At 31.9% G+C, this 24,978-nt stretch overlaps 1 protein-coding gene and 1 non-coding gene across 2 annotated transcripts in view; both read right to left on the bottom strand.

The window, feature by feature from the left end:
- MIPOL1 (mirror-image polydactyly 1) overlaps nucleotides 1-24,978 on the bottom strand; it is a 327,574-nt gene that overhangs the window by 252,772 nt on the left and 49,824 nt on the right. The window contains exons 4-6 of the mRNA XM_045799749.2: nucleotides 9,098-9,317; nucleotides 7,323-7,458; nucleotides 5,903-6,008 (exon numbers count right to left, since the gene is read on the bottom strand). Coding sequence (XP_045655705.2) covers nucleotides 5,903-6,008; nucleotides 7,323-7,458; nucleotides 9,098-9,317 — 462 coding nt within the window. The remainder of the gene's footprint in view (nucleotides 1-5,902; nucleotides 6,009-7,322; nucleotides 7,459-9,097; nucleotides 9,318-24,978) is intronic.
- LOC123794314 (small nucleolar RNA SNORA62/SNORA6 family) lies at nucleotides 18,052-18,206 on the bottom strand. Its single transcript, XR_006780181.1, has one exon. It is a non-coding gene; the product is annotated as a small nucleolar RNA SNORA62/SNORA6 family (small nucleolar RNA).

Here is a 24,978-nt window from a genome sequence, read left to right as displayed (position 1 = left end):
CTAGAAAAACTTAAGTTGCAAGTTTCATGGATTCTATATTCTGATGCTTTGGGCAACCACAATTAAACTCCTCTCTTTCCTACCAAAAACAGATGAACACACTCCGTAATAAGAAGAGCTTGACAATATTTTTTTTAATTTATAAAATATCAGTCTAAATTTGGGTGCAGAGAAAAGAATCTATGTTTAAAGAGATAAGCTATAAAAAGCAGATTGAATGCTTGCAGAATCAGTACAGCAAGATAAGCAAATTATGTAGCCACTGAATTATATGTAAAATGTAACTAAGATGGATGGAGAGAGAGAGAGATTTATAAACACAAGACTTAGGAACTAAGGAGTTCTTTTGGCTAAAACCCAATATTGGCCTTATTTCAGTTTAATTGGAAGAGGATCTCAAATTCATCTTCTCCATGAGATATCAGGAACCTGGATTTCTCTTTGTACCAAAGGTTAATAAGAAATGTGTCTGCAAAAGTCAAACAGCATTAAATACCAAAAACTGATTATTATTCTACAGGAGTTGTTCTGTCATTCATAATCTCTCCATGCTCCAACCTTCCACAGCTAATCTTTAATGGATGACATGCAAGGAAGAAAAATAACTAACATATAAAGCAGACACTCTAAAGCGAGCGTTTAAGAAATAGAAAAAATAAGGCTTTTAAAGAAATATATTTTAAATATCACAAAGTAACATAAAAAACTAAATATTCTTATGTATAAAATTTAAACATCATCTGTATACTGTAAATGGAATACAGTAATAAAAATTAAGAGATATTACACTACATAATATGCACTGAGCCTATTTAGGAAAACTGAAAACGTTTAATTGAACAAGTTATTTTTAAATTTATAACTACATTACTGACCTAAGAGTAAATTAATGGTTGCAACAGGCCATACAATACTACCTGTCACTGTCAAACTCAAAACAAATTTTAAAGTGTTTGTGGTTTAAACATTTTATTTAGATGAAGAGAAATAGTAAAAAATAGAGAGTCAATGTTTCCTGCTGTGCTTCTCTAAAATATTCCCTAGTATTTAAAGGTCATATATGTCAATAATTTTCAAATAATCTTATCCACATGTACAATTTAGTGAGTTAAAACACAGTAAAAAGTCCTAAATAGCTGCAATGAGATAAATTTTTCCCAATGTTAACTCATAGGGAATGACCTGGTCATTTCAGCTTTTGCTAAGTAAATAAGACCTACTTACTATATATTTTCCTTTATTTTCTTCTTTGTAAACATTAAAAAAATAATTTTCATATTTTCAAACTTTTTAAGTAAGGTTAAATCTTAAAATCAAGGGAAATTGAAAACTATGGGGATAAATGAAATAACAATATTTAATAAATTATTTTTAAAAAAGAAATACATATCAATCTTTTGAGAAACAAAACCATATATAAATAGTTATGGGACAGTTACTTATATTAGGTACACTTTGAATATATCCCCTACTAAATCAAGGAGTCTTGAGAAAGCAAGATGATGACATCATCATCTTGAGTGCCTTCTATGGGTTAAGCACTTCATAAACATCACATCGCTTAAATGTCACAGCAACCTATAAAATAAGTTTTAACCAAAGCTTAGTGAGGCTGTCACTTACACATGATAAGTGGTAAAAAGATTAGAATAAAGGTCTGAATCCAAAGTATGAACATTTAACCACTATGTATTTCAATAGTGTATTATGAGTGAAAAGTGACTACAGTCAAAAAGAAATGTCTAAAGTCCCAAATCTGTCTTATTTGCTGGCGTATACTCAGTGCCTAACACAATGCCTAGTATGTAACGACCCTTCAATAAATATTTGTTTGATTTTTAAAGAAATTAGCTTAGTTCCTATAAAGTGTCTAATAAAAATAGTAATAATGGTGATGGTGATGTGAAAAAAGAAGGGGAGGGTATAAGTGTCAACCATTTGAAATTTTTATCACAACAGAGGAAACAAGTGAGTTTCAAACTCTCATGAGATTACATTAGAATGACAGTGTTCACATTATGTAAAAACCAACAGGGAAGTAAAGGAAACAGGCTTAACATTATTTTAACAGTCTACATGAACATTTATTATAGTTATACATTAGATTAAAGCCCAAATCCTTTGTATCCCATTTCTTTTATTTTGGATTCACACTTAAATAAAATATATTTTTAATTAAAAGCCAAACAGAAGAAAAATCTTTTCATGACTTCTGATGTTATCAAAGATTTAAGAATTTTATAATGATAGGAATAACCAATACTACTATAAGCTACAACTTACTGAGTATCAGTTACATATTAGGTGCTTTTATACATTATCTATAATCCTTAAAATTATCTGGTAAATTAGTTAGTATTCACATCTTACATGGGAGAAGGTAAACCTGAAGAAGCTAATAAGTTACTTGCCCAAAGGCACACAGTAGCTATAAAGTATCAAAGCTGTGATTTGAACCTCAGTCAATCTGATTCCAAGGCTTTTGGTTTTCCCATTATTTCAATGTGTCTCACAGAGAACTGAGCCCCTTGTTTTATGTGGTTTTGACTATACCAGATTTTTTTCCCTTTTTTTAAGGATTTTATTTACTTATTTGTCAGAGAGGGAGAGAGAATGCACGAGCAGGGGGAGCAAGGAGGGAGAAGCAGGCTCCCTGCTGAGCAGGGAGCCTGATGTGGGACTCAATCCCAGGACCCTGGGATCATGACCTGAGCCAAAGGCAGACGCTTAACCAACTGAGCCACCCAGGCGTCCTGACTACACCAGATTCTTATTCTTATATTCAATCAGGTGGGAAGAAAAGATGGACTAATATATACATAAGTTACATAATACACAAAAAGAGAAAAACAAATGTGAAAATCTGAAAGACAACAAAAATGGCATAGGTAAAATGACAAGATTTGATCACAGCCATCATATAAATTTCATAAAACTTTGGTTTATGTGGTCTTTATATATCAAATCTATCACAGGAGTCATTTTAAGATTAGAAAGCAAGCAACTTTTTAAAAAAATCACATCTTTATTGATTAGTAATACCAATCTCTAATAATAGTAGTACTAATACTAAATCTAATCCATACTCATTGTAGAAAACTTGAAAGGGCAGAAAACTTAATTGCAACATTGATACATGCAATAATACTACCAAAATTTGTCTTTTGTCTTATATAATGTACATGTATAAATATATTTAACAAAATTATATTTGAATAGTTTTCCCCTAAGTTTCACTTAATGTTGTTGTGAAGATCTTCTCATATCACCAAATACGATTCAGAAATGTTTTTAGTTATTGCATGATGCCTTACAGCATAAACATATCTTAATTTATTTAACCATTCTGTTAGTGTTTGATTGATTTTAATTTTCTGGTTATCATAACTAATACTGATATGAATATTCTTACATATAAATCTTTGTATCATATATTGCAAGGAAATGGCTCCTATTTCCTTCGAGTACTTCATACTTTAATTTACATTTTATTTGAAAAATCTGTAAACATAACATTTTTGTATCTTATTTGCAATTTCCAATGCTTAGTTTAGAGATGTTTTTGCATGTATTTCTTCTAATGTGGGATATCTTGACTTTTTTAAACATTTATATTCTGCTTAATACATTATAATACATAAATCTGTATACATATTTATAATATACTTAACCAAGATCACTTTTTATTTTGAATATGAAAATAAGCAATGATAGAAACAAACATCAATATTTATGATATTTATGTAGATTTTTTTGTTCTCGTTATATGGATTAATATCCTTCCATTAGATACTAAAGAAAACATTTTTCACATGTAATCATATTTCTATAATGTTCCCCTTTCTATTAAGATACTGACATAATTGTTTTTGTTACTGTGTTTTGCTTTTTGACTACACTTACTACCAGTCAGGTAGAAAATAAGCTATTTAAGACTGTACGTATGAGAAAACATGAAAAAATCATGAGTGTATCAAAAATCACTTAACGAATTTATTATAGTTTCAAATCAATGGATTTCTTAAGCAATTCAGTTTTTAAAAATTTTTTTGACATATTACAATGATGATTCTAATGTCACAAGTAAAATATCTTTAATCTTTTTTAAAAGGTAGAACTGAAACATTAAAAAGATACACACTGAAAATTTATACTTAAAAAAAGTATATATTTTAGAGGATTTTCATTTTCATCATTTTTGTAACTAAGTGGTTGGATGTATCTCTTTTAATTAGATTGCTTTGTTCCAGAGAAACTATACAGCACTGCTATTTTTATCAATTTAGGAGGCTACAAAAAAATACTAAATATTTTTCAAACATTTACTAAAATAATATTGTATCAATAATGAGAAATATTCGATTAACAAGAATCATAAAGCAATCAAATTCTTTCCAATTTATGCATGCATGATTCATACTATTTAGTCAAAGGGAAGTCTTAAATACATACAAATAAGTAAATATTTGAAGTAGATGATTAGCTATATCTTACAAAAGTTTTAAGAGTAGATAATACTGCTTAATGACTTTTCCCCTCCAAGACATAAATGATCTATGCAGACATATCAATTCATGCTTTTCATCAGTGAAATGGCCTAAACAGCCTAAATCTTATCAAACAACTCCTGTAAGACACATGCAAAGTCGTATTGTGACGCAAACACCTTCAAAACAAATGTACTTCTTATAATACCTTCCTAGCAATTAGTATATACGTATTTGATTATAAAAAAACAAGACACTTCTAAATTGTCCCAAATTTATACCTGAATTATTCATTTTAACATACTGTTAATTGTCCTTAAAATATATTTGCCTCGTATTTCTCCACTAAATAAGAAACAAAACATTCATGGTAGTTTAACATTAATAGAAAAGCAACCATTTGTTATTTTAGCTGGAGTACTTATTTAAGGTAATTTTGGTTATATTTTCATAGTGATCTTTAGTTCTATTTTGTATAGTAATATTTTAAAGACAGGCTATACCTGTCTCTAATCTAAAACACCAGAATTCTTCCATATATGCAACCAGCTTCATGTAGCTCATAAAATATGATTATAACTCCAAACTAATCACAAAATACAATTTTTTCTTAAAATCATTCCAATTGATACAAAAGCGTTAAAATAAGTAACCTTTAAAATGCCTCTGCATGTTAATTTCTATTATACTACAAGATTTCTATCCTTAACATAAAACAGTGTGAGGAAGAGAGTCACAGACTATTGAGAATCATCTGATCTTTATCTGTAACATATCACAGATGCATTAAAAAAATTTCTCCTTGCAAAGACCTGTGAGTAAAGATAGACTCCAAAACATATTTAAGGCAGTCATTTATAATCTTAAACTCTGGCAACCTTTCATTTTAATCTTCTCAGTGAAAATATTATCTCCATTATCATCCACATCATCAGATGAAAACTTATTAATTGCACAAAACAGATTTTTGAATCAAATGTAGGTTTCCATTGGCAATGAATATATGACTATCTTCACACAGAAGAGAAGTATTTCCTCTCAACGAGCTAAAACAATAAGTGGTATTTGAACTGCTGGTTGAAAGGTAGAGGCACTGGTAATCATTATTTCCCCTTGTTTGTTCAGGCCCTTCCAACAAAACAAACAACCTTTTTGTGATTGGATTGACATGGTGTTAACAATGCATTTAATGCCCAAATCAGTATGAATACAGGTAAAGCTCTCACTAATACCAGTACCAGGATGTTAAAGCCACCTATTTTCTATGCAGCCAAAAAGAAAAAAGAAAAAAAAAAAAAAGACAGAGCCTCCCCTCCTTTGGCAAATAAGCCAGTATGCTAGTATTCACCAAGCCAATCATATAATAACCTTGTGTATGATTCTTAAGACCATATATTAATACTCATCTACCATACCTGCTGTCTTTTCAGCAATATGAGCTTCTGTTGCTTTCTCCTGGAGTTCCAGCTTAACCTTTAGTTTTCTCTGTTCCTTATCTTCTTCAGTCAATTTTTCTTGAAGCTAAAACACATTGAAAAAACACAAATTGTTATTTGACAAATTTCTTGCAGAAATATAATTAATCCCAAAGTAGAAATTATTTTTTTATAAGCCCTTTTATATTACATTTAACTGCCTAAATACATAACTCGGGGGGGGGCATTTCCACAATATTTAAAATTTTAAGATATTTCATAAAGTAATAATTACCTATAATGATATAGAAATTATAAAAACATTTTGATATACACTTAATTTGTATGTGTGCGTACAGGCAAATGAAATTAAAGAAGAAATGACATAATTATTAAAAATAACTACAGCAAAAAGCAATCTTATCTGTTCCTTTGTCTTAAAGCAAAAGACTTGGAAGGCACTATCCTAATAAAATAACGGAGAGTACAGCTTTACAGCTTCTCTTAGTAATTCTAATATTTTGAAACAAAATTAATTAAGATAATAATCTTAATATGTAAAACAAATCTCCTTTGAGAATGCTATCCCATCATGTTCCATTTAAATTGGCACTGGCACCTGATTTGTAATTGGCATGTAATAAATAATAGCTAAATGAAAATACAGAAAATATCTCCTACTTTCATACAGAACTCCTCAACAGTTTTTTTTTGTTTTTTTTTTTTAAATTTCTCCCTTGGCTTTTGTCATTTGTGTTGTTTTCCGTCAGGCATGATCAAGGTCAAAAAACTAGAATATTAAAATCAGAAAGGTATGTAGAGGTATGCAGAGGTTAAAAAAACAGAAGGCATAGAATATGAGCATTATTTAATAACATTATTTAAAACTCCAAGAAATGTAACTAGAAAGAGTCAGGAAAGATAAAACGTGACATGACAAATTGGACTGGACAAAATGCAGCAGTATATAACACAAGGAATGTGACAATATTGCCAAGCCTTAAGACTTTAAAATTTAATTACGAGGTGAAATACAGGGCACTGATACTAATAAAAAAACAAAAAGTTAAGTAACACGAAATCAGTACATTGTATTTCTCACTTTCCATAATACTGAAGTAAACTTTTACTACAGTAAAACTTGAGTCTTTTTTTTAGGTACCTACTCCGGGTACCATAGATTTATGAAAAAGGAAGGGATATCACATGCCAGCCAGGGAGGAAATTAAAGAAATTGCTTTATATAGCCAATGTCTCACCTCAGTCATACTCTCATGGCATGGTATGGCAACAACATAAAGCCATACCATTAAAGGATGAAAGTACAGCATGAAACTGAATTATGATGGGCAACAAAGCAAACTTAGAAGGTCAACAGCTAAACGCACACCATACAATTATCAGACTTTCTATATTGTACCTTTTTATTGCTTGCTCTGAGAATGTCCAATTCTTTTAGAAGAAATGCTATTTTCTTCTCTTTATCTAAGTCCGAAGTAACTTGACAAGGGATCATACACTCACAATGCAAATCATTAGCTCTATGTCCCATAATGCTGTAATAAAAAACACCTGTTAAACAATATACACATATGACTTTTACTATACAGGATCCATAAATTTTACAGTGCAAAAGAGAGAGACAAATTTAATTTTAACAAAAAATATGTAAAGTTATTTAATTTTAAATTTCTCTTGCTATGCACTGTTAAGAAAATACTATAGATAAAAAAGAATAAATACATCAATTTCACAGAGGTACTAATCTATCAACTAAGAGAGTAAAAGCATTTTACTGCTTTTACTGTGGAAAGCATTTAGTAACTTCTACAGAGATTCATGGTTCAGCACACTTAAAGAATTCAGGTTTTAAGGGTTGTGAATAATTCTATTTGTACTTTTGGTCAGGAGTCTGGAAACGTATCTCACTTTTTGGAAAATGGGAACAACAATCATACTTTTTTCATTTGGGTTGACAGAATATCCTTTTTTCATTATTAAACCCAAAACAAATTAAAAATGAAAACCTATTCCTGTGACATTTAATGGTAAATAATTTTTTTTGACATTTTATATGCTATTTGAGAACAGTAACGACTTGTTAGCAAGTAGTATAAAGGAGGGAAGGGAGAAGAGATGGACCATTTTTTGAAGGCATTATATTAAAGTTGTAAACATAGATAAATCTTAGAGTTTCTAGGAAATTAAGCAGTGAGGTATGGGACAGTCAGTGCAGTTCTACCTACTATGTATTTCTTCTGTTGCAATTATATCAGATATTTAATATTCTGGCTTTAGCCCAATCTCTACTATTTGTCCCATGTGGTTATAAAACGTTTATCACTTCTTCATTCATCCCTACTCCAATCCCCCAAAAGTATATTCCAAATCTGCACTTTAGTAATGATATAACTGTTTGCCAAGAAGTAGGACCATATTAATATATATCTACTATATTATATATTAACGTAGCTATTAATATATCTACTGAATAATTTTTAAATATTTTACTTACTTAGCTGTTCTTACGCAAAACTGTTAAAATATATTAAATAGATTTTGTTTGGACTGAATATATAATTAGTCATTGAAATTTTTGTAATTCTGCAGTATTTTCAAAATATATGACTAATTATCAAAGTACTTTAATCCCATAAAGGTAAAAGTCACAGGTGTCACAAACTCAAACTCCTCCTGGGATAAGCGGGTAAGGTGAATGTTAAAAGCTGCAGAATGGGAAATAATAAGGAAGACAAATGGGAGAGAGCACAGGGCCTTTCTAGAAGCATTCAAATTCATTTAAACAAAAAATCATGGTAACCAAAACCAAAACACATATTTGGGTTTGTTTTGTCCTAGAGCTGCCAGTTTTGGGCTCTGATGAATAATTTCCCATTTATATCACCTTAACAGTTACTTCCAGATCAAAAATGAAAGGACATAGAAAATAATATTCAACTTTGCCTTCATTTAAACTCACCTTGTGCTTTTTCACTTAGCAATCTACATGCATCACACCAATGTAAAGAAAACAGTAGAAAACTCTGGTAGATTGCCCAAATCCCAATAAGTTAATGATATATCCAATTTAGCCCAAGCCAAAAAGAAAGGGAGGGATGAGTGGAGGAAGGAGGAAGGGAAGAAGAAAGAGTTCTCTCAATCTTATTTTCTAAATTTAAGGCTGCCAGCACTCACTTGGATTTTTTAGTAGCGCAGTCAGCTGTCTTATCACCCGGATAAGGAAAATTCATTGATCTCTGCCCTGGGAGTTCTGTGTCCTCATGGGTGGCTTCATTACCTAACTCACTGGCTTTATGATGCATGCCTTCCTTAGAATTCACTGTTGGTTGTTCATCCGGCTCTGTACTTTTATTTCTCCCTCTAGTTTCTTGTTCAAGATAACTATGGGCTATCTCTGTATTTAAAACAAAACAAAAAGAAATGATATGTGAAATACCATAGCTACATATTAAATCATTCAACTGAATATTTTTGTGGAAATAGGTGCTCTCATAGCTTTAAACATGTACTTAACTAGTCTTACTCCTATTGTAATCAGCTAAGCCTGTACAGTATTGTTTTTCCACTTCTGGTAGGTATTTAGGGCAAAGGTTTACAACCTTAACTGCAGGTTGAAACAACCTGAGGAGTTTCTGGAAATCCTTAGCCCAGAACACATCTTATACTAATTAACAAAATCTGTCAGAGCATCCAAATAACTCCAGCATACAATCAAAGCTGAGAAACACTGATGTAAGCATTATTTTCTAGATTTCTTTTCTAGATTTCAAAAAATAGGATGCAATAAGTTAATGATTATAGGGAAGTGATACTGTGCATGAAACTCTGGTATCAGACAGCCTGGGTTAGAATTTCAGCTTTGCCAAGTACATAACTTTGGTCAAGTTACTTACCCATCCAAGCCTAAGTTTCTTGTTTGTAAAATGAGAACATAATAGCACTTTTACTTGAGTTATTCTGATGATTAACTGGGTATATACATGCAAAGTACTTGGCTCTTTGATCTGTTTTTCCGTTATGCACATTACCATTATCTTACCACTATGTACAACTTGTCCCATATTTTTACCTCAGTATTTCTAGGTCTAGTTCAGCATCTTTCTCCTTTCAGTTTTTTTATCCCTAATCTCCTAGTGTTTACTTTACTCCATCCCTGGTATCTATCCTTCCTATCTGCCTACTATATTTATAGCTCTCTTTCTTACTTCAGCTTACTGACTATCAAGTTTTATGATCTGCTGAACTCTTGGTAAATCAGCACCTTTTCACTTGGTATTGTCCTATCTTCTCCAAACTCAGAGCAGATGTGTGATCTTCCCAATAAAAGGACCCTTTGCAGATCCCTCCTGGATTACAGTAATTATAATCCCTTATAGTATTATTAAAATAAATTCAGCAAGTCCTAATGTACTTCTGGATTTGAATTCTAAATGTTTAATATTTTTGAAGAATTCTAGATGTTTCTAATCTTGGTCTGTACTAAAAGCTTTTAGATTCCCAACTGTAACTGTTTACCAGACATTTGGAGCATCCTCTGCAAATCAGACTATCCATACTCTTCTACTGAGAATTTAATTTTACTTTAGGGTAACAAGGCTGATTTATAAAATTTTTCTTTCATCTATGTTTTTGACCAACTATTATAGTAAATGTTGCTTAAATCCTCTCTCAATGCTTTTCTACTCTGCCATGTTGAATTACCCTATGTTAGAATTCAACCTCTGTATAGAAAGTTTGACCCCTCTAATTAAACTATTTATTCATTAATTTAATAATCTATGGAAAACCTCCAATGTGATATGCTGTATGAAAGTACTAGGAAAAACAAAGACAAGTGAGAAACAGACTCTCCCTTCAAGGACTCTGTAGTATAGTGAGGAAAGCAAACTGGTCTAATGATTTCAATACAGTGTAAAAGGACTACACTAGGGCTATAGAGACCAAATATAAAACATGCTAGACATACTGATGCTCAACTAGAAGACTCTGGGAAGATTTCACAAAGGCATTTGTTCCTCTAAAAGACAAGTAGGGATGTGCAAAGCAATCAACTACCAAAGAGCAAAGAGTTCGAGTTAGATGGTGTAAAGAAAAAGTTGACAGACTGTAAGAATAAAAGAACAGGAAAAGCAAGCATGATACAAAGAAGGAATAACTTTTGGAAAAACACAGACACTTCTTGTATGTCTTTCTTGAAATGACAAGATGTCATAGTGAGGGAGTAAAAATTTCTAAAATGAGTAATATGTAGGACAGAGTCCAAGATGTGGTTCATCCGGGAATGGGTTAATGAAACAGACTGATGATGAAGGTACTTGGAGAGGAAGAAATCAAGGAATCAGGGTACTAAAAGTATCACCTATTAGGATATGAAAATCATTCAGAAAAATGGCAAGAAAAGAAAGGAGAAAGGAGAGTCAAAACTTCATTGACTACAGGAACATGATGAAGACAGAGACAGAAGAAAGAACTGACAGGAACTGATTGTAGTAAGTCATTTCTTTTTATCTTTTTACTTTGAAATAATTTGTCTTATAAAAAAGTTGCAAAACCAGTACAAAGAATTCCTATATACTGGGTGAAGACACCCAGATTCACCAGATGTTAACATTTTACTGCATTTTCTTTATTATTCATTCTCTCCAAATCTACCTACCTACCTGTCTATCTACACGTTATTTTTTTTCATAACATTTGAGAACAAGACACAGGCATGGTGTACTCTGACTTTTCAAGTCAAATTTTAAGATACTGCTTTATCATATTGCATTTTGCCAAGTTTTCTTTACCTTTTTCAAAGCCTGACTTAAATTCAATTTCTGAGTTGGTACTGTCTCCAACCAAGAGAAGATGATAGCATTTAGTGACTCTAACTCAGTTTTCAATTATTTTCTCTGAACTCTCCATCCCAGAAGAAAGACCATATGAAGTGATAATGGGGTGAAGCTACTAAAAGCTTCGGTTGAGCTCTTTGGATTGTCCCATCACCTGAAAAGGCACTGCATATAGAAATAGAAGTATATAAGGCAATACAATGCAACAAAAAGGGAAGTTATAGGTCTGTTTTGCACACCAGTCAATTAGAAAGATAAGATAAATGTTTAAAAGGAAAAAACAATTCAAACTCTTATCTCTAGGCAGATAAAGCTTAAAACTGAAATTATTCTATTAATTCCTCTTTCACATGGTTTAAAATGGAAACTCTATAACCTTCTTTAGTAATCTGCTTCAGTGTTTAATCAAAGTCCTTAACCGTTCCATCATTATGATGAACAGAATAAATACTATATATTTCTCCATATGGACTTAGAGAATAAATTATTAATCTCCCTTCATACTTCATAATACTCTGAAGTCTTTCTTTCCTAAGAGTTAAATGACAGGGAATTTTTAGAACTATATCAATTCCTTTATTTACTTTATTTGCTCTTCTGTGAGCACACTGTATTACTGGACATGAGAATTTGACCACATCAAACCAAATATATTTCCCAATTTTTGCTTTTAATATCTTATGCTATTGCTACCATATCAGCTTATCCTATGGCCATTTGAAAATGATGTTATAGAGGATTACTAATAGGTATTCCTCAAATTGCTATAGCTAGAGACAGTTTATTCATCTGGGTAAAATGGGTGGATTTCATAAAGATTTGGGGGAATCTTAATACTTAATATATGTGCCTTGGCTACCCACATGTGTTTGAAGACCCTGTGTCACTCTAGTGACTTTCATGCTGTTTCCAATGGACCATCTTCATGATCTAAAAAATTCTCTTAACTTCTGTAGGTATCAGTATTGTCAACTATCTCAACACTAGCATTGCTATTAAATTCTCAATTTCTTAGTCTAGAAAATTAACATTATACCATTTCTTACCCTAGGGAAAAAGCTTTAGGATCCCCTCTGAGTTCAATTCTCCAGACAATTGTACATTAGTTAATGTATGATACACTCAGTTAAACTGATGCTACTCAACAAATCAAGGCTCATGGCCAAAAATAACTGTTATTTCCCAACTATTACACAGAAGTGACAAGGTGGCTAGAATCAAATAGGGATTCTTAAAGGCTGGGAAATTCTGTTCTGTCTGGCTTTGTAAATAGTTTGTGACAACTGGTATCTGTGTAAACGGATTTGATGGTCCCCTGGGGGGGTCAATACTGTTTACAGAGCTGTTTCTTCAGAGTGGTTGAGCTAGAACTGTCTCTAGGGATCCTACCAGAGTTACTCAGAATAGCAACATGCCAGCTACCTGAGAGCTCAGGGACAGAAAAGAAAAAGGGCAATAGAAATACTATAGGCAAGTACATTCAAATAAATGGATCTCTTGCACCTTCGGATGCGGGTGCTACTTAGGGGCATTTATATCTAAAATGAGCCATAAAGGAGGCAATTTGTTCATGTGTTCTCTGATGCTTGCTCATATAATTGGTCACCACTTCTTTAAACTTTTTTTGGAGGGGAAAGATGATTACTTATACTAAAGCATATGATTTTATAAGTATAAAAAGAACAAAAATCTCACATTTATTGCTTTCTTTTGTATTTTGTCTATTACCACATTATGTAACAGCATCAAAATATGACACATTTTTTGCTACTATATAAGACTGTAAATTTAATATGATGATGTAATTTCTAAGGTAGTCCCATATTTTAAACAAAAGATATTGTCTTTTTTCAACGGTTAAGGATTTCTCTAAGTGAACATTAGTTTTAACATAACCAGAACAACAGTATCAGTTAGTGGGCCCAAATAACTTCTGCCAACTCCTTAAGTAATTTAAGTGTAGGTTATCTGTGTGTGTGTGTGTGTGTGTGTGTGTGTACAAATACTATTTATTTCCTTTACTAAATAATGCTGTTTCCTTTTTTATGCAGGGAAGGGTTAGTTTTCCACATAGATGCATACATGGGCTTCCCCACCCCCTGCCAAACATAAAAGAAAAAGACATCAGAAACTTGTGCCATATTAGAGTGGTCTCACTTACTATGAGTGTGTACAAGAGAAAAGTTTAGACCTTCCAAGTAGAAAACTGGTATATTTAGATCTTCCAAGCCAAACCACAGTGCATGGACTAAAGACAAACAGCAGGGTTTGAATTCTGGCTCCACCAAATAGCTGTCTGATCTTTAGCAAATTACTTAACCTCATTAACGTCCTTACCAATAAAAGTTCATAATAACAGCACCTATCTCAAAAGGTTGTTATGAAGATTAAATTATTCAAATTATATAGTCTCTTGGAAAAGTGTCAGCACAGAGTACACGCTCAATAAATGTTAGCTATGATTATCACAAAATTCTGCTTGCCAAAAAGCAGAAGATTTTTTTAAAGCAAAAGATTTTTAAATTAAAATATAAGAAGAATAAAAAAATATAATTTAAAATTTCTTATTAAAATATCCAAAGACATGGATATAAAAATAAATACAATGCTAGCTCATTCAATGAGAAACATACAATAAAGAGAAATTATTTAATGAGGTTAAAACTTGTAGTTAACACATAATGGTTTAATAAAGCACATATCAGATTACAAAACTAGTAAGTTACAGAAGTAATAGGACTTCAAAATTTAGAAATCCAGACACTAGGAAAAGATCCTGAAAGAAATTCATTGCACAGAAAGAAAATTTAATAGTATATTTCTGTAGATTCAATTCCGTAGCGAGAAAACAAGAAATTTAAATAGCCTGTTTCTGCAACAGAATTTAAGCCTTCACTATCCTGGCACGATATTAGATATAATCAGGACTATAGTTAGTAGTGCACAGGCACTTATCCTTCAGAGATTCTAAATTGGGAGTCACAAGAAATTAGGTAACTTCTGGATCTCTGGCTTAAAAAAATGCAAACTTGCCACTTGGATACTGTATACTCTCTCAGGTTTTAATACATTTTGGCTTGAACAGCAATAAGAAGAAAAAAGAAAGAACTATAACTTTCATTTTCATTGGTCTACAAATACATTGCCCACATTTCAAGTGCTCACAGCCACACATAGCCAGTGGCTACCATGTTGGAAAGCACAGATACAAAGTCTTACATAGTTCTAATAAAGGCGTAATATATATAATGAGGAGAAGTCAAAAATATATCAGGGGCAGAGGCAGAATATAGCTATCGGATATTGAAGTAATATTTTATAAAGGTTTATAAAGTTGGAAAATCATGAAACGTACCAATATCACATAATTTATTCACTTGCACATGAAGGTTCAACATTCAAAATAAACTACATCTTTTACATTCCTATACATGGTTGCATATTTAGAACACCATATCAAAAAGAAGTGGTGAGGTTATTTCATCTTTGATTAAGACAAATGATGACTTAGTGTACTATATTTCAAATTATCTACTGGCTAGACATGAAAATTATTTTACTGGAATTTTGTTATTTGTTTTATTATGAAAAATCTATTTTAAGAGGTGGTACTACACCAAATTTTAAAAAGTGTTTGCTTTACCAAGTTAAATAGTCAGGAACATATCAATATTCATTCTATTGGGGAAGAGATCAGATTTCTGTGTAAGAACTAAGTTCTATTATAATGTTTCAGATTCTAAATTTTAACATCCTTCACTGTATGAAGACCATGAACACAGTATAACAGTGTAATCTCCTAAAGCTTAGGCTACCTAATTAACTCATGAACATATCACATAAATTAAAGCTCTGTAAAACTTATATCATCCTATTTAAACCATTACAAATATTATCTAGGTTGAAATAATTGTGAAAACTGTCCTAAAATTTTATTAACTAACATGAGCAGTCTTTCTTTCTTTTTTGCCTCAGGGATATGAATTATTTGGCTACCTACTATACATTTCTAACCCTTTCGGCCTTTCTCAATTTGTGTTAAATAATTTATATAAAGTAATTAAAAATATGAACAAACTAGGTTAGGTCTTAAATTTCCACAACTGCAAGTAAAACAGATTTCATAATTATCTATTTTTTGTTTGTTAAGTATGAACACATACCGACTGTCCATGAATTCAACAATTTCATAGATCACTTACGGACCCTAACTTTTCCAATAATAAATATAAAGAGAAAAAAACAGATTTTCTTCATTTGTGCCTTTCATTTTATTTAAGAGCAGTTTTAGATTTGAAAAACAAAACAGAAGAATCACCAGTCAGACACTAAGTGGAAATCACTGAAACACAATGTTAGTTCTAATGGATGGATGATTGTGTTTGGTCTTTTGAAACTTTGAAGTATAGGTAAGTCTTGATCACACAAATTAATAAATCCTAAAGCTGGAGTTAACAATAACCATTACACCCAAATTCTGCAGCTTAGCCCAGCCAATTTTTCAAAAGGTCAGGTTGTGAACTGGAGAAGATCAGGGAGGTCCACCGCATAGCTTTGTTGCCAGGCATCTCTCGTCTGGATTGTTGCAGGCATTTATTAGTATTCGTCAGCAGACTCAACAGAGCAAACAAGAAATTCAAGCACGAATAATAAAATGAAATGCTGCTATATAACCCTTTGTCATTCAGCAAATATGGGACTTTTTAGCTACATTGTTCCTAAACCTGGGTTACTACTTTAATTTTTCTCCACAGTGCTGACTGAATGAGTATGCATGTGTGTTAAATGCAGAGCTCCCCTAACAACTGCAGGACTGCCATTTAATCTGTTGGTAGATGGACCATTTCCTGTGGGAACCCTAGCTATGATTTCCAGATCCACCAAATAAATCTCAGATTAAGATTCCAAATGAAACCTGCCTTTGGCAGATAAAAAATGTCAAGATGGATATAAACAGTAAAATTATAAATTATCTAGGTGTTGCATGACAAACCAATGTTCAATTTTTTTTGTTGACATGTGCCCAGATATCAAAACTATATGAGACATTCATCAAATGTCACACTTTCATAATATTGGAGGCATCATTAAAACTGTTTGACTAAGGACCTCAAAGTGTTTAAGCAGTAGCTCAAAAGTATATTTGTGCAAAGTAGAAGAATAAATTTACATATCAGCAGCAGCTCATAAGGGATGGGTAAATATTCTGTTTATCTCTCATTGTAATTCAGGTTACTTTAAATACAAGGTTTTAGGAAATCATTATACTCTATATGGCATCATTACATAACTTTCTATGCAAATGATGTGTGTTTTATTCAAATTTACCATTTGTTTCTCCAGGAAAAAAAAAAAAACAACAAAAGCATAAAACGAAAAGGTAGGGACTCCCATTTCATCAATCAACCATGACTACTATACTCTGCCTTGTTAGTAATACTACAGTATCATCAGCCCCATATTAGAGTTAACATTTGTGAACTTTAAAAAAAAAGCACTAAATATCTGAGGCCAAAAAAAAAAAAAAAAAAGCCTGAGAAAAGTAAAAAAAAAAAAATTATGTTTTCATTTCAAATGACCTGGGGAAGAGGAAGGGACTTAAAAAAAAAAAAAAAAAGGTAATAAAAGACCAATACAGAACATCTTAGAGAGCAAATAGCCTGTTAAAAATGCAAAGGAAGTCTCTACTGCATTCTCAGGAGATCAAGTATTGGTTTTTGAATGAAAATTTTTGTTTTGTCTTTGGTCTTCTTACCTGGACTAATGCAGCCTTGTGCTGGTCTTAAATTCTATACTGGTTGACCATAATATATGGGCCCTGAAGACTTCTAAAAGGAAATAATCAGATTTGCGGAACTGAAATCATTACTTTAACTTTAAAAACTTAAAAATGATTGTGTAAAAAGCTTCGGTGACTCCAAAATTGCAGCATTTGACTTTTTAAAAAAAATTCAAAAACATTTAATCTACTTAAAATAGGAATTCTTTCTAATTATAAATTCTTTACACTTAATCTGTGGAAAGAATCCAGAATACCCTGCAACCCATATTCCAAATGCTTATACACAAGCCTGAATCCTTAAAGATTTATGTATTTGTTCTATCTTTCCTACTATATTTCCCCTAATACATGTTGGTTCAAGAAAACTAATGCTAAATAAACCCAACCTATCCTAATCTGATCAATATTAATCTGAAATTTTTGAACAGGCAGGGAGAAATGAAAAAGATAAATAGGGTTTATCGTGCTTAATTTTTCTTTTTTTTTCTTTTTTCTTTCCTTCCTCCCTTTATACTTGTAGCAAGAATTACTATCAAACTCTACTCATTGGGCCAGAGACCCTTGTGGTATTAGCGAAAGACTTGCCCCTCATGTAGCACACTACCTACACTTGCCAGTTCATCGGTCAGCCAGAGGCCTCAAACTCCAAGCTCTAATAACGTGCATGTGCTTAATTTTGATTATATTTCTATACTAAAATCGCTCAAAATCAATAAGCATTGCTATGTTTTGGCATATGTCAAATTACCCTAGGTACAGCCAGTGAAACTGCATTAAAAAAGAGAATTTAATTTTAAAAATACTTAATTAGCAAAAACTAACATATTCAGTATCTATTCAACAAGTATAATTTTATCAACATGAACTGATCATTTTTAACTTTTCACCCACTAGCACCATCCTGATTTTAAAGTACCAAAAAGTTTCCATATGTGAAGCCTAGACTTTCTCAAAAATTAAAAATGGAAGTCAAATTGGATTTTTAAAAATAATTACTTTTAATTTACGTCTATCAGCACAATTTCACTTTTTGGCAAAGAATAACTGAATTTACCCCAAAGCTACAAATTAGAATATTTTTAATTCAGTCATTTAGACTATGAAATTGCAAAATTTTGTAGTCTGATTTGTTTCCTTTTTCATATTCCCTAAGAAAAACAAAAAACACAAAAGGCAAAAACAAAGAAAAACTGCATGAACTCCCCAAAAGATAATAATGTCCTACATGTTAGGTTGTTCTGAATTACACACACACACACACACACACACACACACACACACACACACACACAGAGTTGGGGTATTTAGTGACCCCCCCATTTTTTTATTCAATTACCAGATTTATTGATAACCAAACTAGTGAGTAAATGTAGTCACATCAGTCCTACTCTATGAACAGCCAGTAAACCTAGACAGACTGTGTAAATGGCTATAATTTCAGTCTATACACCAATGTATATTGATTCAGATCTTCAAAATCAACAAAATGCCAATGCACACTCAGGACTTTATAATAAATCACACTAAAGGTGAAAAATATAGCCACTATGGAGACCACAATGGTTATCTTAAATATGATAAGCTGAAATCCTAATTTCTAAAAAAAATATTAAAGATTCAATAAGATTGTATTAAGATTTGTGTTGTAACTATGTGTTCCAGGAAGTGTTCTAGCATCAAAGGGCCATAACCAGAAATCAATGAGGATTTTTATCAAAGACCTCAGAATCTTAAGAATGGAGAATTTAAAACAAAGCAAAAAGTTTTGAAAAATTCAGGTATTCTTTTCTATTTCAAAAAACATATTCATATTTTCATGGCCACAAATAAATTTGACAGAACTTACACATAAAAGTAGAGTTGGATTTCCTTAAATCAAAGAAATAGTCACAAGTTGTACAAAGAGAGGATCATACCAATAGTATAGAAATAATGGGGGAGAATAAAACTTATTTAAAAAAAAAGAAATTTACCAGTTGTTGTGCTTATTCTTTTTAATAATTATCATTTTTTAAAAAGAAGAACCAAAAGTGTAGTGAGAATTCCACCTGAAGGGTATAGCCTGAACTGATTTAAAACACTCGAATAAAAACAATAAAAGAAGGTGAGTCTATTATTCTGCAAACTTTTTCCCTTATTCAGAATTTATAGGTAAGTTCATCAATTGTAGCAAATGTTACTATAGTGGGGATGTTGATGGTGGGAAAGGGTGTGTGTGTGTGTGTGTGTGTGTGTGTGTGTGTTGGGGGGGGGGTGAAGGAGTAGGGGGTATAGTGGGAACCCTGCACTTACCTCTCAATTTTGTGGTGAACCTAAAACTTTTCTACAAAATAAAGTTTATTTAAAAATGCCAAAAAATAAAGGAAAAAAATACAATTTATGGCATAAATTCACAAATGTGAATTATTCATATCAGAAACAATGAATCTCAAAACACAGTTCATAAACTTCATAACCAGTTAGAAAACTTAAGTTGCCCTTTTAAACATTTTTTTTTTCATTCCATTTTTCAACTGAGGACAACAGTAGTAAATGGACTCATTCATAACAAACTTAAAAATAAAGACACAAAGAATCCCATTTATTTTAATAAAGTTATTTAAAATAAGAGAAATCTATTTTTTATGAAAGAGTATAGCGTCAATCATTCTTTTAAGAGTAGCCTTAGCATTTCCTCTGTAAATGAATCAATCCTTGTTGACCAGCTGCCAGTAGTCCTAAAAACACTCTTTCAAATATTCTAGATGGTCATGTGTGAGAAGCTACCACTGCTCTAGTAAGTTAGGGCCTATAGAGATAAATAGTAAATTTAATCAGACTGAGGACATGTTCTTTTTTAACCCTTCTATGGCATCTGGAAAATAAAAAATGCATTTTTAAATTCACACTTGCCAAAAGGAAATGAAAGGCATATTGTGTGGTGCCACTAGTCTGAAGATTTTTATTGCAACTGGGATTTCAATACAGACAAAATTAGATTCTACCCTAAATGAACATAATTGATTTTATATTCTAACAAATATAAACATACCGAATACAAACTACGCTACTTTGAAAAACTCAAGTTTCTAATGGTATTGTGAACATTATATTTGAAAAGAATATTTTTATAAAACTAACAATGACCATTTCAAATACTGTTGTTTCTGTTTCTTAATAGTTTTGAAAATTTTAATAGACCTACCTTTCGCAGCTGGGTAGAATAACAATGACAACAACTACCATCATTTATTTAGGTCCTGTAAAATATGTTAACAATCCTTTTTTTCTTTTTTCTTTTTTTAAAGCATCTGTAAAAAAACCATTATCACTACCACACTAGTGAAAGTAATTACTCTAGTATGTGAAATACAGATTATATAAATTCATCTCCTTTTTCAGGTGTTGTAGTAGGGTTTTTACATACACAATCCCTAATCTTCAAAACAGTCCTAAAGAATTATCTCCCTATTCCATACACAAGAAAACTCAGGCTTAAAATTATGAAATTTGTGCCCAAGTCCAGGTAGGTAGTAAGTGGAAGATCAAAAACCTGACAACCAGGTCTATCTAGCTCAAAACCTGTGTTCTACTTTAACATTTTACTGAAATTATTAAATGCACTGGTTCTCCAGTAAAATTTACCTTCTGCTATGAAACAAAAACATGGTGTAATACTTTTTAAGGAAAATATACCATTACTTAATAGAAAGCCAATTATTAAATACAATTCAAGTCCTATAACTTAACAGGGAGTGATTATCTAGATTTCAAAACGCTGAATTTCAAGCAGTGTCTAATCATAATGCCCAGGAATCTGTTTTTTTCCCTAACAGCTATTTTGTTGGTAGAAATGGATGGCCATTCCATCCAACTCACCATTTCCTTCTTCTCTGCTTTAAAAAGAAACTTTATGAAAATGATGTGAGATTCCACACTCCTATTTTAGTCACAATGATCAGACATTTAAAAGCATGCTAGATGTTTTTCTATAGTATTTCTAAAGATGTCTCCCCTTATAAAATGCTTGCAAATCATGCAATAGTTTTAGATATAATTCAATTACAGAAAAACAGATGGACAAAAGGTAAAAAGAACACATACTTTGTGAAAAGACAGAAAGATAGATGAACCAATAATAAAAGAGGCTGATGGTGGCACACAGGTTCCAAATGCCAAGCAAAAATAAACAGTATTCCGACTCAATAAGAAACTAACAAATCACTGACAAGTTACCTTTTGTTGGGTTTTAGTTATTTATTTTGCTTAGTAGAAAAACCATCAGAATCATGGTTATAAAAGATAATTGTTAGTCTAATTCTAAAGTAAAGAGGACAGCTGCTTTTTTCTTAAATTCAATAAGTTAAGATTTTTAAAATATTTGCTAGTCTCCAGTAAACTACAATATGAAAGGACTCGAAGGGCTTCTAGCAGTGGTTTTTCATTTCAAGTTTCAAATGAGTACAGTGATTTAGAATCATGTTCGCTTTGTAAGCTTAAAAGAAAATAGTTTAAAAACACCTGATTCATATCTAAATTGAGATAATATACGTAAGTAAAAATAACTACTCTGTGTATAAACTACATGTTAAATACAATTCTCTAAAATAGTAAACCTAAAACTCATATTGAAGAAACTTGTAAAATTCAAAGGCTTTTGTTTGGAGCATCTTTAAGCTGTATGATTCTTACCATTTCTTGCCTTCATTTGGTAAGAAATATTTAGAATACAGTAGACTTAATATTTAATTTGGGTAGGCACAGTAACCTTTTTTAACCTTTCTTAGGGAACACTGACCCCTAAAGGTTCTAAATTTAAATAGGTTTCACCATATTCTAAATTTAAACGGTGTCTGGATGTCATTTTTCTCTATATTATTGTAGGTATGTATGAGTATGGCAGACATGTTTGTTTATAAATTTGTAAGCTATTTTCAGTGTACTGTTGTGCACTATAAATAAACAACTAAACCATGTGTCTGTCTGCTAATGTAATAAAAACCATCAAAATTTAATAATATTCAGAAATTTATCATACTATTGCAAAAAATTACAGAGACTTCTGACCCTCGTGCCTTTTTTCTTACATAGTTAAGTAAATAAGTAAATGCTTAAAAGGACTTAACAACCAATCACATAACAACTCACTCTGGGGGGCTAACTTTACATACATCTTCTGATTATAACATTTTATTTTATTTTTTTCTGAAAAAGCAGAAACAAGAAAAACCCTAACAAACAGAAAGTTTTCACAAAAGGGCAAAACGTTATTTACTTCTTAAGAAACCAGAGGATGTTACCAATGCTCACTTGGCAACACATGCTGATTCACTCACATATTGCTTCCGACAACTTCAAATGTCCTTCACTTAGAGTAAAAATAACTCTTCAAGAAACCTGGACACGTTTTGTAGATGCTCTCACCGGTCCTACCTACCAACCACAGCTTTACATTTTCTAAACTGTCAATAATGACAAAAACAAAAAAAAGTAAATTGTTATATCTGTTCACATTATATACCTCATCAACTCAGACTTCAAGTACTTCAGCAATGTTTCTACAATAAAGCTAGGAAAAGAAGAGCCACGTTAGCACTCTTTGTAATAAAATGTGTAAGGTGACACAAAGGCAGGTCTGTGTAATACAAGTTTTTAGTTAGCTCCATTTCTTAAAAAAATAAGTAAAATAATATTAAATAACTAATCGCCCAAGCAGACTATGAATATTAGTTTAAGACAGAGCTTTGAAGAAATTTGTGCTTTAAGATAAATTCTGCGAACCTTGATGTCAAGGCAATGACCATGCGAGATTTTAAACATATCAATTATATCACAAAACTCAAAAGATACAGTACATTTACCTATTTAATTTTAGTTCTCAATAATGTTTCCTTAACAGGCCCTTATATAAAGGAATGTCTTATTCCTATTTCTGACTAAAAAAAAAAAAAAGAAAAGAAAAAGCCTGTAAGAATGCAAATTTTCTTAATGATGTTTCAGTCACGTCTATCGTGGTCTGTGCCTTCTGCAAACTATTTATGCATCTATGTCTTTAGCCCTAAAACCTTCCTTCTGTAAGTGTACTAGAACTTCAGCAGCTCCCTTCCTTAACTTCTTTCCTGGTTATTCTATACTTATGAGAAGTATTTCCTCCACAGCCTGCAGCTTTAGATATATTAAAAATAATTCCTTTGGTTCCGTAGAGATCCTTTTGTCTATAATTTGAACAACATGACTTCCACAGCAATGTGACCTCTGACTAGGGAACATAAATAACAGGGGCATCATTATTTACTTCTCTTTTCTTATTATTTTACATAAATTGAGTAAAACTGCTTTGAGCCCTTGAAAAGAAGAATGTTTCTTGTTTATTTGCATAAATGAATAAAAACAGCTACAAAAAATTAGTTCCCAGCTTCACACCAGTACAAACTTGAATATAAAGAAAGCGGATGGAAATTAAGTGTCATAAAGCCCATTCACTAAAACCATAAACGTTGAATTAAATACCTATAACTACCTTACTCGGATATTACTTGCTATTACTTTGTACACAATTCAATTAGTTACCTGGATTCTAAACTCATAACAAGCAGCCTAAAATCACAGATTAGAAGAGAAAGCTTGCTAATGCTAAAAAAAATTTATAACAGTATGGAAATCAAAAGAAACGCAGAAATCAGAAAAAAGTATACTCAGAAAGCAAAGCATCTTCCTATAATTCAAAAGAATGTGTAACTGTTAACTTATTTAATACAATGATGATAGAACAGTACCCCAAAATGGCCTTTAACCTTCTGAAAAAGGTAACCATGTGGTTGATATATGGTGGAAGAAGAACCCTGTTGGGGGAGGGGGAATCAAAAAAGGGAGAGATGTGTGCAATGTTTTGGTCATAATCTAATATTTTAAATATAAAATTTAGAGGAAATAAAAACAATGCACTCAGAGATTTAAGCCTTCAACTATTTGCAACACTATATTCAGAATGATTAGTTTCCCAGGGATTCCAGATCTGCATCATTTTATTTTAAGAGACCTCAATGAAAAAACCTAACATTTTTTAAACCTCTCTCTTTATGGCTCTCTGTATCTTGCTCTATAGGGAGATAGATGTGCCCTACCTGCCTGCCTGCCTGCTGACCTACGTGTGTGTGTGTGTGTGTGTCTGTCTATCTATCTATCTATCTATCTATCTATCTATCTATCTATCTCTCTATCTCTCTATCTCTCTATCTCTCTATCTCTCTATCATCTATCTATCGTCTCTCTCTGCTGTTCAAGCCACCTCTCAGTCTGTGTGTCTTTTAAACTGTGTTTCCATCCCTGGCTGTTCTCTCCCTTTGCCTGTGCATCTTTTTCTGCCTCTCTCCTTATCTGGGATTCTGTCTTCATGTCTCTCTCTGTCTCTATCTGGGAGTGTCTTTCTCTGTCTCCACCTGCACATCTCTGTGTGTCTG

The sequence above is a fragment of the Ursus americanus genome, chromosome 35 (assembly GCF_024610735.1).
Source record: "Ursus americanus isolate L20-20 chromosome 35, mUrsAme1.1.p, whole genome shotgun sequence".
In the NCBI taxonomy this organism is placed as follows: Eukaryota; Metazoa; Chordata; class Mammalia; order Carnivora; family Ursidae; genus Ursus; species Ursus americanus.
The sequence above is the reverse complement of the archived record's forward strand: the minus strand, read 5'-3'. Positions and strand labels throughout refer to the sequence as shown.